Source organism: Hippocampus guttulatus, chromosome 6, assembly GCF_054856545.1.
Source record: "Hippocampus guttulatus isolate MCC_2025c chromosome 6, RoL_Hgut_1.0, whole genome shotgun sequence".
NCBI lineage: Eukaryota > Metazoa > Chordata > Actinopteri > Syngnathiformes > Syngnathidae > Hippocampus > Hippocampus guttulatus.
Genome location: NC_141266.1, coordinates 21,077,897 through 21,094,137, shown reverse-complemented (window position 1 = coordinate 21,094,137; position 16,241 = coordinate 21,077,897). Strand labels below are relative to the sequence as shown.

General features: G+C 45.1%; 1 protein-coding gene across 7 annotated transcripts in view; it reads right to left on the bottom strand.

Annotated features, from left to right (window-relative positions):
• Positions 1–16,241, bottom strand: part of syngap1b (synaptic Ras GTPase activating protein 1b) — an 81,701-nt gene that overhangs the window by 17,233 nt on the left and 48,227 nt on the right. For 5 of the 7 annotated variants that reach the window (XM_086112656.1, XM_086112661.1, XM_086112659.1 and 2 more), the window contains 15 exons: positions 15,218–15,339; positions 14,892–15,045; positions 14,689–14,787; positions 11,894–12,133; positions 11,379–11,717; positions 10,879–11,023; positions 9,767–9,911; positions 8,614–8,850; positions 7,581–7,782; positions 6,450–6,646; positions 5,802–6,006; positions 3,526–4,137; positions 2,426–2,881; positions 1,535–1,693; positions 125–336 (listed from right to left, as the gene is read on the bottom strand). In XM_086112656.1, coding sequence (XP_085968782.1) covers positions 125–336; positions 1,535–1,693; positions 2,426–2,881; positions 3,526–4,137; positions 5,802–6,006; positions 6,450–6,646; positions 7,581–7,782; positions 8,614–8,850; positions 9,767–9,911; positions 10,879–11,023; positions 11,379–11,717; positions 11,894–12,133; positions 14,689–14,787; positions 14,892–15,045; positions 15,218–15,339 — 3,524 coding nt within the window. The remainder of the gene's footprint in view (positions 1–124; positions 337–1,534; positions 1,694–2,425; positions 2,882–3,525; positions 4,138–5,801; positions 6,007–6,449; positions 6,647–7,580; positions 7,783–8,613; positions 8,851–9,766; positions 9,912–10,878; positions 11,024–11,378; positions 11,718–11,893; positions 12,134–14,688; positions 14,788–14,891; positions 15,046–15,217; positions 15,340–16,241) is intronic. The other 2 variants (XM_086112657.1, XM_086112660.1) reach the window with 2 other exon arrangements.

The following is a 16,241-nucleotide window of genomic DNA, read 5'->3' as shown; positions in this document are numbered from 1 at the left end:
CAACAACTTGACTTGGTGTACGAGTACAGTGCAGAGCTCAGTGATGGAAGGAAACCAACTCCTTTGTGAAAGCAGCCTTGTAGCGGCGGTTGCACCCCACCGTGGCCCGATGCATGGCGTTTACCTGTGGATGATGCCTTTAATCTGCGAATCTTTCTCCAGCTGCTGTTGGCGCAGGCGGCGCTCGCTGTCCTCCAGCCGGTTTTGGTACTGCAGCAGGATTTTGTTGGTCTGCTGCTCCTGGGTAAGCAGGCGGCGCTCGTACTCCTCCAGCTTCTTGTGCGACATGACCAGACGCTCCTTCAAGCAGTTGATCTCCTCCTCGTACTCACGCACCTGCCGCAGGAGCACAACACGCGCTTAGCACTTTGGCACACTTTAGGACCCTTTGACAACAATCCTCAAGCATTTGATACTTTCCCAATGGCACAAAGTGGCTCCAAAGCACTACTTTAGTCTAAAAGAAGCCCATCAACTCACTTCAACATAGTTCCTTGGCACCAAGATGCCAAAGCACTACACTATTAAAAGCTGTATTCCAGAACACTTTCGGGACATTTGGTGGTTTTCCCCTCGGAATAATTTGAGACATCCACATTTTGACGGTGAAGATGAGATGTGAGCGCCATTTGTGCCTTCCTGCTGTCACGCTCACGATGAAAGACAAGCACAGGTTTTTGGTGCTCTTCTGGAGTTCAACTCGCATATTGTCAGCCGACAGCCTTTTATATGTTGAGTGGGTTTCTGACCAATCAAAAATGTGGTCAACTTTCAACACAAACACAAATTTACCCACAGTTATACTTGGACATACTTGAGACCAGCAAAAAAAACAACAACAACAGTAGAGTCTAGAATACTTGAGTCGAGTGCGGTAAAAAAACAGCAGCATTGTCATCTGACCTGCTCAAGCACACCCAATATGAAAACATGTGCTCTAACATGTGCATCAAAATGACAACAATGCGGTTTGATGTATTTCAGTGCACACCAACAAAAAAAAAAAAACTGCATTGTCTGGCACACTTGAGGGCACTAAAAATTAAAAAAAGTGGTCTGACAACACACCCAAAAAACAAAACAATGTAGTATGATATACTACAAAACAATAAAATCATTTGACATACTGGAGCACACCAAAAAATGAAAACGACAAAGTGCTCTGTCAGCACCAAAATTACTGTACGTCGGAGTTTGGCGCACTGTATTTGAGTGCACCAAAAAGCCACAATGACTTCTAATATACCAGAGCGCACAGAAAAAAAAAATAGATGTGCTCAGACAGCACCACGATTACAGCACAACAGAGTTTGATATATTTGGTGCGCGAAAAAAATGACTTTTGATATACCGGAGCTACCCAAAAATAATAATAAAAACAGATGTGCTCTGACTGCACCAAAATTATAAGTGCCACAAGGCGGTTTGACATGTTTGGGTGCACCTCAAAAAACAACAACATTGCGGTTAGACACACTTGAGTGCCCTAAATATGTAGACGAGGTGCTGCAGCAGCAGCAAGATGGCGACCCACCCTGTCCATGCGCGACTCGTCCATGCTCTTGGAGTACTCTTTGAGCTTGAAGTCCTCGCGGTCGATACGTGAGCTCTCAATGTCAGCCGACAGGTGCGGCATGTTGGACACCCACGCCACTGTCCTCTCGTTAGCCGGCGTGGCAGGCGCCTGGGACCCCTGTGACCAGAGAAAACGTCGACACGAGGACAGGGAACCCGCTAACAACCCGCTCACCACTTGCTGTGGAGGCGGAATGAAATTGCCCGTCTAAAATATGGGGAAGCTGCAACGGCTATTTAAACGTTTGACGTCAAACACCGTCAAAAATTTATCAACTTCAGAGGAAGTCCCAGTTGCTTTGGACGAGCATATTTGACGCCTCCCCGATCTAGGATCAGATGCGGAAGTTGTGTGAAAAGAAATTATCGTTACACATATCTGAATGCGTGAAACCAAAACGACGTTGTGAACATGCATTATGGCGAGCTCTGTCTAAAATGGAAAAGATCGTTTCTGGAATTCTTCCGATTCACCAAAATTCCTCATTCATGCCTGGTAAAGGCATTATCCTTTTTTTTCCATCTACCACCACCTGCTGCATTGGAGGTGTAGTGCAGGTAGTTCTGCTGAGTCGTCAGCCTGATGAAAATTTTTGGTTCCAGGACTAAAAGTTTGTGGAACTGTTTTTATTTTGTGTGTGTGTGTGTGTTCGCATACAATCTATTGAGTATCTTGTCACATCATTGTTGTTTGTCTATGATCACCGACTACTTCGGAGGTGGAGTGTAGCTACTTCTGTTTTGTGTCGTGAAATGTGATTACTTCTGTTGCAGTTGCGGGGCTAAAAGTTGCTTTTTTTTTTTAAAGCTTCCTTGTAAATAAGTGCTGGCAAAGCGCCGTCCCACTAGCCTGTTTGCCGACGTTGGGCTTGAGGAGGTGTTGCTGCTGCTGCGGCTGAGGCTGCTGCTGTTGGGGCGACTGCTGCGTGGTGGGGCTGCCAGTCCCCTGCGGACTTCCCGACTCCCGGACCGAGCTTTGTTGATGCGGCAGCCCCGGCGCCGTGTTGTCCTTGACGGACAGCTGGCGGCCACCTCCGCCGTGCGGCTGCCGCCCGACCCCGTAGGCCGTCTCGGGCGACTGTAGGAGGTTTCCGCTCTGCGGGCGGGACTTGGCGGTGACGGCCGTGGGGGGAGCGGCGGCGGCGGCGCTGACCGACAGCTGGTGGGACGTCTGCGATTTGACGCGTTGGCCGGAAGGGGGTGGAGCTCGCGGCTGGACGGTGGACGGAGGGGTGGTGGCCAAGGATGAGTGGGAGGTGCCCGTCTGGGAGGTCAGTCCCATCATTTGCTGCTGCTGCATGTTATCCTGACAGACACAGGAAATAGTTTCTCTGCATGTTAGCTTTAAACCTCCCTGATCGTCGCAACCGATACAGACTAGTGATATCATCCAGTCATTTCAGTTTTCTGTGATTTTTCTCAGCAGAGAAATGTCATAATGATGACAGTAACAAGTTACCAGTATACACAATTTTACTTACTGGTATATTTTCAAAATGTTCCATGTCCCACCTCATCATCATCGTTATTATTATTGATATTTTCTGTCTCAAAGACGACTTTTTTTTTAATCACAAATTTTTCAAATGTTTATTTTCCCAATACTTTCTATTCAAGACATGTTTCACAATTTATATTTTCATCCATTTAGTATTTTTCCACAATACATAATTATTTTACAGAGCCTCTGTCAGCATATTTTGTTTTAGGATGCATATTGGAAAAAATGTTTTAATGTATTGATTTCTTGACTTATAAATGAGTAGAATAGATAATAACATGCTTTCACAATTTAATTTTGTGTTAAAAATATATTTTTAATACTTGTCCGGATCAAATTTCCGGATATTTATTGCCTTTTAAAATGCGCCGACTTCAATTTTTCTCCTCCTTGACATCCTCGAAGCAGTCATGAAGGGGATATTGGAGTACGCAGTCATGCGTGCGCACCTGCATGTGGACGGACATCTGGCGGCGGGCGTAGTCGGCCCGGCCGTAGTCGTCGCTGTAGCTGTGCGAGTGGATGATGCTGGGCTGAGCCAGATGGGCGCCGTCGCGGGTCCTGAGGGTGGACAGGTCCTCGCTGCGGGAGAATCCGCCATGGGCGAACTGCGGCACGTAGCTGGGGTGCGAGGGCTCAGGCTCGGGGGCCAGGAGCAGGGGCGCGGGGGGCTGAGCGCGACTGTGCTGCTGCTGCTGGTGGTGGTGGTGCTGGTGGTGCTGCGGCCCGTCCGCCGTGGCCAGGTGAAAGAGGGGATTCTGGAAGGAAAGCGGGTAGCGCATGGCGGCGGCCTGCTGTTGCTGCTGCTGGGACAGCGAGTCGGTGGCGGCGGCGCCCATCTGGCTCAGCCGGCTCAGCCGCAGGCCGCCGGACACGCTGGAGCCGCCGGAGCCGGCCGACAACCTGCCGCCGGCCCGCAGCTGGCCGCTCAGGCCCGAACCCAGGCCGCCACCGCCTCCGCCGCTCAGCCCCCCGAAGCTGCCCATGCCGGCGATGGAGGCCTGGGAGGAGTTGAGCATGTCCACCGACTGCAGGTTAGACACGCTGTTCATTCGGGAATCCTGGAGGTCCATCATATAGATAAGGCTTTTACTGACACTGAGCCGCCCCTCCCCACCCCGCAAACTCTATGATGACCACGGGTGAGATGGGTGAGGGTGGTGCGGCCACGTGAACCGCCGGGCACTGATGTCGCGAATGCCGCAGAGTATTTGTTGGGAAATACCCTCCAGGATGAAGCAACAAGCAGATGTCATGAGACAGTGCTCCCCCACTATATCGTGGTTCTGGTTTGCGGTAGGTGCTACATAACCAACTGATATCATTTTTGTGGTTTGTTTGTTTTTAACCCCAGACAGCCACTTTCAGATTTACTAAACATTTTCGACGTGTGACCACGTCTGCTTTAGTTGAAATTAGGGATGCAACTAGCTATTATTTTAATTATCGATTAATCTGTTTAGTATTTTTTTTAACTAATCAATAAATTGCATTAAAACAATACTTTCTCAATTTCCATCCCTCTATACCAAAACGGGACATTACTTGCATAAATGCATATATCCTAATTGATTATCATCCAACCGGTTTGGTTGTTAACATGTGTCAGAAAACTGGCGAAAATGTTGATTATTGTTTTCCAAAGTAAAACGTGATGTTTGCAATATTTTGTTTGTTTGTTTGTTTGTTTGTTTATTGAACATAAAACATATATACAGTAATAATTTGACAGAAAATAAGGTAGATAAAAAAAGTAAAAAGAAAGAAATCAATCTTCATTCAACACAGTTATTATGTTCAAGGGAGTAGGAAGAAGTAAAAAACTTATCTAGTCCTACCCCGTTATGTGATTGTATCTAATAAATCATTTTTATATCAATCAGAAAAGAAAAAAGTAAGAAGAAAGAAGTCTCCATTAAGGCTCATACTTTACCCTTAACCGTGATATTTTTACAACTTTTGGTTTGTATCGGGAAAAATATTCTGATTTTGACTTAACACAACGACACAACAGGAATCAAACATTATTTACAGATGAGAGACTGAAATGTTGACAATTTTTAGTTCAACGAGGTCTCTAAATGTTAAATCGATCACCAAAAAAGATAAGTCGATGATTAATCAATTAATTACTGTATATCAACTTGAATTTTTTTTTTTTTAGTTCCACAACTTCAAATTTCGACTTGGACGCCTTCAGTGTAGAAGAGGCTTCCCCAACTAGTAGTCGTCATCATTTCCACGTCACAGCCAGAATCCATGCCTGGAAGTATTGTTGTACGCTCTGCTTGAATGCGTTGCTGTTCCATATGTGTGAAATAGCAGTTGTTTCAAGGTTTAGAATAACTTCTATGCTAATTTCCATTAGCCTGTCAATAGTGTTTCCCATTCTATGTTAGCACTAAGCTAACTGCGCAATTGAGAGCGAGAAGAGGCGCTTAGATTTTTCAAAAAGCGTCTTTAAGCCTTTCATGCACACTGTAACCTAATAACATGATAAGCTGTCCACTGTCGTAACCGCTGTCCCGGAAAGGGTTAAACAAGTTCATGTTTTTGTTTTTTTTGCAAATTTGCGAGAGGGATGACACAATTTTTATTTATTTATTTTTTTAACGGGGGTTCACTGTAGACTTGATCATGGGAGATTCCTTGGAGTATGAGCGGCATGCTGGTCATACTCATCTCCCAGGCCGATGGGATGGCGAGCGATTCCCACGCAACTCACCTTGCCGTCGGGTTCGGTGATGTCGGAGCTGCTGGTGCAGTAGGCTGGGCTGGAGCGGGCGAGGGGGGGCCGGGACATGTAGAACATGTCTTTAGACGACGCTCGGTGGAGGAGGTGCTCGCGTTCCTGAAAGCTCATCTGGGAGCGGGATGGCAACACCCCGCCGGTGGAGGTAGGCGAAGGCAGGCGGGTGACGTCCATGGAGCTGGGGTGTGAGTCAAACAAACACATTAGGGTAGTTTTCAAAATCCAAACTGCTCCAGTGAGATTCCAAGATCATGGCTTGATGAAGTCAACAGAACCTCATTTCCCTCCAAAAGTGGATAAATAGTAAAGGCACTAAACCGGATTCCCTATAAATTCTGTTCCATTAAGTTTATGAATAGAATGAATAGAGCCTGCCTCAAAATCCCCAGACTCTGCTTGTTCAAAAAAAAACTAATTTACCCCCCCCCACACACCCCCAAAAAGTGTTTTTGTTCAAACACAAGAAATCTGCCAAAAAAAACGATAACGATTTGGCACAAAAGCGACATGAGAATTTGCCCCCTGCCCCCACAAAAAAATTATCAAAAACTGTCACACCACAAAATTCTAAGACTAGTTTATTGAAATGAAAAAATGCCGCCATTCCTAGCTGCGCTATACCTGTTAAGGTCCCTCATGACAAGGTTGTGGAAGTCGGAGGAGGAAAGGCCCCGGTTGAAGGAGGGCCGGGAAAGGAGCCGCTCGGCCTGGACGCGCTCGGCCTGGTAGCTGGGTTGCCTCTGCAGGTGCGGGTTGCGTAACGCCATGCTGATGTCGTTCAGGAGGCGGGGCAGAGGGCCCAGTTTGATGATGGCGTCCTGCAGGCGACAAAATCATTTCATCGAAAATAGTCTCGACTTCTCTCGGCGCTCTTCAATTGTATCGAAAACACATCTGTACATTCTACTCATTTGTCAAAATAGACATGTTCACAAAATGTGACAAAACACATGAACATGACAAAAAAGGAAAAAAAATTGACAAACATCAAAATGAGACATATGTGACAAAAAGGACCAGTTTGGAATTTTTAAAAAAATACAATTTTCATAAACGTATTAAAAACAATGATCAACATGTGCCAACAATGAAAATTTGACAAATAGACCAAAATGTGACAAAATAAACGTGACACAAAAAGATTAATATGTGACAGAAAAACATTTCAGCAACAGTTTTAGATGTGACGAAAATGTCACAAAAATTATCAATTTGTGCAAAAAAATTACAATTAAAAGAAATTCACAAAAAAAAAAAAGAATATTACTAAAAATATACTTTGAAAACAGTTCAAAGAATGGAAAAACAAATAAAAATGTGACAAAACAATGATCAATATTAGACAAACGGTTCAAAATGTGACACAAAATAAAACATGACTAAAATAATGTTAGAAAACACATTTTGAGAAACGGATGAAAATACCACGAAACAAACAAAAATGTGAGAACATTTATCAGTATGAGACAAAAATAAAAAAAAAACTGAACGAACGTATCAACCTGTGACACAAACCTCAATGTTTGACCCCCCAAAAATCTGAATGTAACCACACAAAAATTTGTTTTTGACAAAAACATGAAAATGTGACAGGAACATAAATATGACATAAACATTTTTCAGTATTAGCACCAAAATAAAAGTGGAAGATTTGATGAATGATGAAAACAAGTCTTGCACATATTGGACAAGACAATGAATGAAGTCAAGTTCAGGAGTTGAAGCCGTCCCGCTTGAGGTGCCGGCGGCTACCTTGCTGAGCTGGGCCATGACCTCCCAGAGGAGACTGTGGAGCACAGAGAGCTCCCGGCCCAGGTCGATGTAGCCCTCGAAGCCACCGGCGTTGGTGACGCTGTCCAGGTTGGAGATCTCGTAGAGGAACTGTTGCATGGAGCCCCACTCGAGCTCCACAAACTCGTTCATGAAGCACATGTACTCTTCCTTGTTGCCGAACCTGAACGGGAGCCGCCGTGTACATGTCGCTTCCGTTATCACTCGTGCACCGCTTACAAAACAGCCAAATGTTTTTTTTTAATGGAAAAAAATTTAAATAAATAACAATAATCATTTGGCTGTTTTCTTCAAAATGTGGCTGTTTTTACCCTTTCTAGCAAAACATCTGAATTAAAAACAGTCTAAGGCAATGTAATGTAATGATGAAAATTTTACCCCAAAAATCAAACTGTTTTTTTTTAAATAACTAAATTTGGCAAGTGGAACAAAATTTAAAATTAATTGGAAAAAAAGACCCAAAAATATTTAAATGTGACTGCTCCCGAAATATGGAGAAAGAAAATCATAATTTGATGGAAACGGGCTACTGAAAATGTAAATTGATAGAAAAAAAAGATACGCCCGCTCCAAAAAAATTTAAATATAGCAATACTTACAGTCAAACTTGGAACCCAAAAAACACCTCACCGTGAAATCAATATCTGTCAGCAAATACATAAAAATGACCAAAAAAGGCCCTTTCCCCCAGTGGATGAGAGGGTAGTTGCTGAGACCCCATCCAAAAAAATGTGCAAATCAAAAAATAAAAATCTCAATTTGACAGCAAAATACAAATATCACAAATCAATATTTCAAAAATAAATCAATGAATGTAAAACAATCAAAACTAGATTTGACACCACAATTTTTTTTTAATATGGCTAGAGTGTAATCAAATTTGACACCAACATTTTGACAAAATCCCCAAAAAACAAAAAAAGTAAAATATGCTGAACACAAAACATCAGGTCGGCCTTGAACTCCGAATACGCGGTGGTGGGTGTTGACCTACTTGGAGAAGTTGGCAAGGTTCTGCACCACTTTGGCGATGAGCGTGAGGGTGCGCGACGTCTGCTCATCTGGATATTCCTGTGTCAGGTTGAAGAGTGACGGCGACATGATGGCAGGACACAGGAAGCGCAGGAAGAGCGAGCCGCTGATCAGGCGTTCGGCAATGTCTTCGCGCCCGCGCTCGGCGCAGCGCACTCGCCACGATGCGAACACCTCCTTCAGCTCACGTGGGAACACGCTGGCGGGAAACGCGCACACAAAAAAGTTGTTTGCAACATCAGTAGACAAACGTATTTCAAATGAAACAAAACAAATGAAACTGTGACAAAAAAAAAAAAAAAGAAAACACACTATGCTTTTGTTCGACTTGGGGCTTTGTCCCTTTCAGTCAGGGCTCGCAAGAACTAGTTACTCGCGTGATGTGTTTGGCACAGTTTTTGCGTCTGGTGCCTTTCTTGATGCAACCCACCCACCACAGTGGCTGGAAAATGACAAATAGCATCAAAGGTCTTGCCGAGGGACCCAACCGGATGCTGCTGATCACCATGGCCTGGTGAGAAGTCAGGGTTACTACCCACTGAGCCATCCAGACCCCAACCAAAATTCAAAATGCAACAAAAGAAATGAAAATGTGAGGAAAAAGATTTATGGCAAACAATATTGAAAAAAAAAAACAACGTGGCAAATTTGAAATGTTACCCTCCAAAATTTGAAATATGGCAAAAAAAAAGACCGAAACAGATGAATATGTAACCAAAAAAAAGACAACTGCATTCCAAATGAGATGAACTTTTTTTTTAATGTGACAAAAAAAAAGACAGAAATTTGACAGTACAAACGCGTGTCGAAAATCACCAAATATATGGTTAAAACAACAATAATAAGAAGAAAAAGAAGAACAAATTATAAGGAAAAAAATTATCCAAATATAACAAAAAATATTGCTCAAGAGATTGATGAGACAATAGTGCTCAAAATATCATTATGTGGCATAAATTGTTAAGTGTACCCCAACAGACAACACCTGTCCAAAATAATTAAAATGTGATTAACGACAACATTTTTCCCACCTACCCTCCAAAAAAAGTATCCACTTTTGTTGTGAGGTGGTCGGTCAATTGTGAAACGTGTGATGTGATTATTTGTGCGCTCACCAGTGGGAATTAACAATCTTGCAGAGGGCCAGCTCGCAGCACATTCTCAGGTTGGCCTGGTGGTCCGGCAGCACGGAGGGAGGCGTTCGCATGGGGTCCACCTCGCAGTTTTCCTCCGATTCGTACAAGGCGCGAATGAATTCCCCTGGGCATAAGAAACTGCAATTCTCAACAACGCATGTAACAATCCCTCAAACGGTGGCTGCATGGATTTCTTTCGCTCAGTCTCCGGGCGAATATTTGAGGGAGGCATTTCGATTTTATTTTTAAGTCATCTTTGACCTTATTTGGGAGGTTTAAAAAAAAGTCCCAGTCGTGCCAGGTGCCAGGTCAATTTAAAGGAAGGCCTCTAACTGAGCGAGGTGTTTAGTCGTACACAAGTTTGCTGATGATTGGATGATTGGCAATATGCTCAATAGCTCAAATGCCAACTGAATGTGTTTGCGTACAAAGCAACGAGTGAACAACAAAAGAGCACCTTAGTCTGGTTGTGTTCTTTGCGCCTCCGTTCCACTTCCCATCAAACATCTGCCACCTGTGCTGAGCTGTGATAATCGCCTAATTCAATTTGGGGTGAACCCCCCGGGGCATAAGCGTGTAAAAATAGCACTGGACTCTGCTGGAAAATCGAATAAAAATCCCCACGAGTTGCCTCTCTGTCAGCCCCTGATAGGAAATGCCTCCTCCAATTAAAAGTTGGCACTATTTCCAAAATCAAGTTTCCATGACGAGTGACACAGGCAAATTCGGGAAAAGCCCGCCTTAAAAGGCTAAGCAACCATAGCAGACTGATGGCAGAGCAAAAATTCAGGCACGGGGACAACTGGGAGCATGGAACTAGCCCGGTTAGCTTAGCACTAATGTTAGCATTTTGGCTAAAGGGCTAACAGCAGTATGGCGCTGTTTTACGTTTGACAGAGGGACAGCGCTTAGCTTGAAGCATACGAAGACATGCCTGTTGATATTTGACCTAAGAAGGACTATACGGACAGACGCTTTATCAAAAGTCGCACCGTCATTGGAATGCCTCAACAAAGGTGAATTTTGAGTTTGTAATCGCATGTTTCGGCCCGCGCGGCTCGGTGGGGAGAGGTTTGACCACGTGTACGAACCGATGGCATCCTTGAGGTACTTGTGTCCGATGAGCTTGAGGTACTCTTCTATTGCTTTGGTGGCCAGAGTGTTCTCTCTGAAGATAAGGTGCTCCCGGTCTATGAATCTGTCCACCTCGCACATGGCCATGTCCGACAGGAAGTCCTGGACGCACCAAGTCAATCGCAGCAAAAGCATACTTTTCTCAGGCTAATGAGACATTCCATCAGACTTTCACGTACTTTGTGAGATTTTGACATTATTGCCGGGACTTCCAACATTCACTTTGACGCAGCTTATGAGACTTCAGTGGACGTATCTCATGAAATTTCAACCTATCTTAGGAGATGTCATCATTTCTCGTGAGAGCCTGACGTATCTCGTCAGATGTGAATTCGACTCGACTGTACAGGTACAGCTCTCATTTGACTTTGACAATATCTCCCGAGACAGCTCAACGAGTGACGCCACCCGAAAAGAAAAGCGGCAAATGGAGGGAAGCCTGGGAATCCCGGGGTACCTTAGCTTTTCCAGTGCTCTGCAGGATGTGCACCAGCGCACAGGCCACCTCCTCTTTGCTCTTGACGCTGAGTACGGGCTCCAAAACGGCGCACAGCGTGCGGTAGTTGTTGGTGACGTACTCCGCAAACTCCTTGTACAGCTCCATGGGCAAGATGTTCATGGTCTGGAAGCGGGACTTGAGGCGCAGCGAGGCGTTGATGATCTTGCCGCCGCCCCCCACGCCCGCCCCTTTGGTGAGGACACTGGGCTGGATGACCGGGTACCACTGCTCCACAAACTGACGCCCGGTGATGCTGGAGATGGGGATGCTCACCAGGCCTAAATAGGTGCTCTTTTCCTGGAGGGGAACACAAGACAGATTCGGTCTTACGGTGAAAACAGGGAGGCGGGTCTCTTCACAAAACGAGGAAACACAGCTCGCTTTGCCATGAAGTCTCGTTGCCACCATCTCACAAAAGCCTCTAAACCAGGAAGTGGTCTTTTTTTTTTTTTTTTTTTTTTACACAGTCTCACCTTGCGTCTTTTCTTGTCCGTCTCCTTATAGAGGTGCAGGCGTAGGTTTCGCACGGCGGGCAAGTTGTTGAACTCAAAGTGTTCCCCCCAGAAGACAGTGTCGGTGCGCGGCTTGCTGGTGGTGCGCGCGTACAGCATGTCGTCCAGGCACAGCTCGCAGTAGTATCGCTTCTTGGCGGGCAGCTCCCGCGCCTCGATGATCCACAGCTTGAGCACGTTGTCCACACGCCGACTGTTGTCCTGAAAGAGGGAGGAGTTGGCACGCTACACGCGGGGTACGAATGACGTCAGGCGAGGCCGTGAGACGGAGGTAGCGCGACAGGAAGTGACTCACAAGATGAAGGGACGCACAATTGCGGAGACAGACAGCTCCATCACAAAAGACCCTGGGCTATTTCCAAACGCACGCCGGGCTATTTTTAAACACGCCGGGCTGAGTCAATTAGGCTCGAGTGTCATTTTTGTTGTTGTCAGCGTCTTTAGCACCGCGGACAAAAAAAAAAAAAGTGTTCAAGTCTCACAAGATATCGCGGAGATTTACAAATATGCAGTATGCGTCACGAATTGTGAAGTGTCATTTGTTACAGTCTCACAAGATACGTCACGAGATACAGTGTGTCCACGTCACGCGAGATACGTCAAAAACTCGTACATCACAGTCTTGCCAGATACGTCAAAGTTTCACACGCCAGCTCGAAGTCTCATGAAATATGTCCAAGTCAAAAAAAAAAAGTCACTTGACGTCTTTATATATACAGTCATACCTCGGTTTTCGACCATAATCCGTTCCAGAAGGCTGTTTGAAAACCGATTTGTTCGAAAAGTGAAACCACGCTCTTTTAAAAACAAAAAAAATCTTTATTGAACACGTCTGTTCACGATGGAACGCTATACGAGGAAGCGTCACTTCCTCATCTACCCGAGGAAGCGTCACTTCCTCGTGTCAGGAAGGCAAGAGGAGTCAAATGGTGCATTCAAGTGCGCTCAGTTTGTTCGAGAACTGAAATTCAGTAGTCATCCGAGGCATAAAAAAACTCGAAGTTTTTGATCGAAAACCGATTTGATTGAGAACAGAGACGTTCGAAAACCGAGGTTTGACTGTATATATAAATTTATATATTCTCACCGGATATATTGGAGAAACCGTATGTCCAAGTCCCATAAGATATGACGAAGTGTAGCAGGATATGTCGGGAGTCTCGCGAAACGTATCAAAACATCAGGAGATATGTCAAACTCTCATGCAATATTTTGAGGCCTCTTCAAAAATCTCACGACATGTCAAAGTCTCACAGGATATTTCAGTGTCCTGAGACATGCCAAAGGGCCGTTGAGATATGACGATGTCTCACGAGACTGTTGAAGTCTCATGAAATATATCAAAATCTCACAAGACACACCGAGGTCTCATGAGCTACTTTGAGGTCCGATGAGATCCTTCAAAGTCCAAAAAGAGATCTGCGGCGATCACGATATATGACAAAATCTCACGAGATACGTAGATGTCAACAAGGTGGCCCTGGGATATTTTTGAACACGCGGGGCCGAGTCACGTCCATTAGGCACAAATCTCGTTGTTGTTGTTGTTGTTAGCGCCCCTCGAAGCCATCGGCGTCATTCGCACTCGGGCCATTAGTTTGCGCTTTTCGCTGTAATTGAGAATTAATAATTAATCGTTTGAAAGGAGGCGGCCATCTGCTCGCTCACGCTGCTCGCCTAATGACTGCACTCGTAAGGCCACAAGAACATCGTCATATAATAATAAAAAATCATTTTCAATGCAATTTCTAAAAGTTTATAAATACTGTATAGATGTAATAGACGAGATATTTACTTTTCTAATTCAGTTTTTACTGTACATCTTATTTACATGCAATACTTGAGAGAGTTTATGCATTTCATTGATTGGATATCATTATTATGTGGAGGAAGGACTCTCATGTGGATGATTTCCGAGTCGCCTCATTCCTAAAGAAGAGAAATATAATAATTAAATATACTGTAGCATTTGGGTTTTTGTGGTATTTTTAACAATGATTGCGTAATATACGTATATTTTTTTCATTTTGGGTCATTTTAACATTGACAGTATTCGTAGCTTGTCCCTATGCGGTCACGAGCTGAGAGCAGCTGTACCTCATGTGACAGGCGGACGTGGCGAGTTGAATAGAATTTCCATCGATGTATCTTCTTAACTCATTCACTCCCAAAGACGTTTTTAAACGTCTTTTCAGACTTGGTCCAGAATTGTCTGGTACTGAATGAGTTAAGAGGTGGCACAAATACAATTCAAGCCGTTTGTCTTTGCTGTGACTCTCACCTCTGCTTGGGATCTGACTGATGTTTGCCCGTGTGCGTGCGTGCATGCGCATGTGAGCCAGGACCCCCACGGACAGAACATCTGGATGGCTCGGTTACAACTGACCAATGATTCCGGTGGTCGCTTTCCATCAAAGAAAGCTTTTTTTCTTTTGGAAATGATCAAGCACGACTCTTTTCGTAGCATACATTTTGTTTTTGTTTTTGTGATGCTAAAATCAGTTTTGGCAAAGGGGCACAGTGTGATGAGAGCCATAGAACAGGACAGAGGACGAGTGAAACAGTGAGCTCCGTTCTTGGCCATGTTATCAGGAAGATGGAGATCACACACAGGAAATGGAGCTCGGATGGACCACAAAACAAGAACAGCAACGGGGTGGGACAGGGCGAGGTGCGAGAGAGGCACACACATACACACAGATCGGACGGTGTTGCCATTCGTTCCGTTGGTTGGGTCTTTCGTTGCCTCCCCTCACCTTGTTGGGCTTGACGGCTCTCTGCAGGTTCTCGATCCATTTGTCTCTCTCGGCCGCCGAGCGACACGCAAAACACTTGGTTCCTGATGACGTGGTCACCTGAGGCGCCCCCCCGCCCCCACCCAAAATCGTTAGTTACCATAGCGACGGCGAGCACCGGAGGGGCCCGCGGTGGCATGTGGACGGCGAGCAGGCGGGCTCACCTCAAAGCAGTACTCTTGTCCCAGGATGCTGGAGTGGACGGGCTTGATGACGGTATCCTCGTCCAGCGTGAGGTCCAGCGCCTCGGCCGCGCTGCTGGGCGACAGCAGCGACTCGTGCGAGTGCGACTCTTTGAAGCTTTGCATCAAGCGCGTCCTGCCAGGTGTAAGGAGCCAGGTGAGCGGGGGTGGGAATTGCATCGCTCATGAATCGCAGCGTGCAACATTCTTGGTCCAAAGTGCACCGATTTCATATTGATTGATTTCATCGTGTGGTGATAAGGGTTGGAGTTACGGCTAAGTGTTCAACGTGGTCAGGCGACACTGACCTGTCCTGGTCGGCACTGCGGAAGCGAGGCAGGATCATGTGTCGGAAGCTGCTGGTTCGATCCAGTTTGGGCTGACTCTTGGCCCTCTTGATTGAGCCCTTCAACCTCCTGCTCAGGAAACTCTACACACATGAACGAAATCATCCATGATGGGAAAGAGCACAAGGGGATGTCAACGCACAGGTGGGCGCAGTGTGCCAATACGGCCTGTGGTGGGCAGCGGCGTGCCCAAGAGTGTAAAGCAACACATCTAAGTCAACACATCAGAACAGGAAATAATGCGCTCAGCAGAGAGGGTAGATAGCTTGTTGCAGTTTTTCTTGGCAAATATTTCCGATTCTATTCTCAATCTTTTACCTTGTTAAAACCTTTTTTAAAAAAAGAAATAAATTCAAACAGTAAACCCACTGCGCCACCCTATGGCGTGGTTTATGTTCCAGACCCACCCACCGGCATTATTCGCAATACAGAAATACCCTACTCAAACACTCCCTAGGTATGTTTTGACCTCATTAATGGTACTTATTGTTTTTAAGGTTTTGAAACATACTTGTAGAGTACCGCAAACGCGTTTAAACAAATCCTGTTTTTCCCAAACTAATACATGTAAATTATCATCTGACAATGTACATCAACAATCACGCTCAGAGATGTGCGTTATAAAACCAACATATCGCCGTCGCTTTCTGTAGGTGTAAAAAGCAGGACTGAAGGGGATTGAGAGTCAACGTTATCCAGCAAAAACTAGGCTGGGCTTGAAATAGTGCCTGTTTTCTTCTTTCTATTGCATTGTGCAAATAAAATAGTGTGCTGCCATCTAGTGGTCAACAGTGAAGTTACAACCAAAGAAAAGAGGGCTAGAACAAAACAGTGTGACTCTACAGAATAAAAAGCAATTGGACAGAGCTTACTGCATATATGTACAGTATTAAATTAATCCGCTGATTAATGGGTAACCAGAATTTTTTTCAGGATAACATCGGAATCGACATTGGGTGAAACTCCCCCCCCCCAAAAAAAAAAA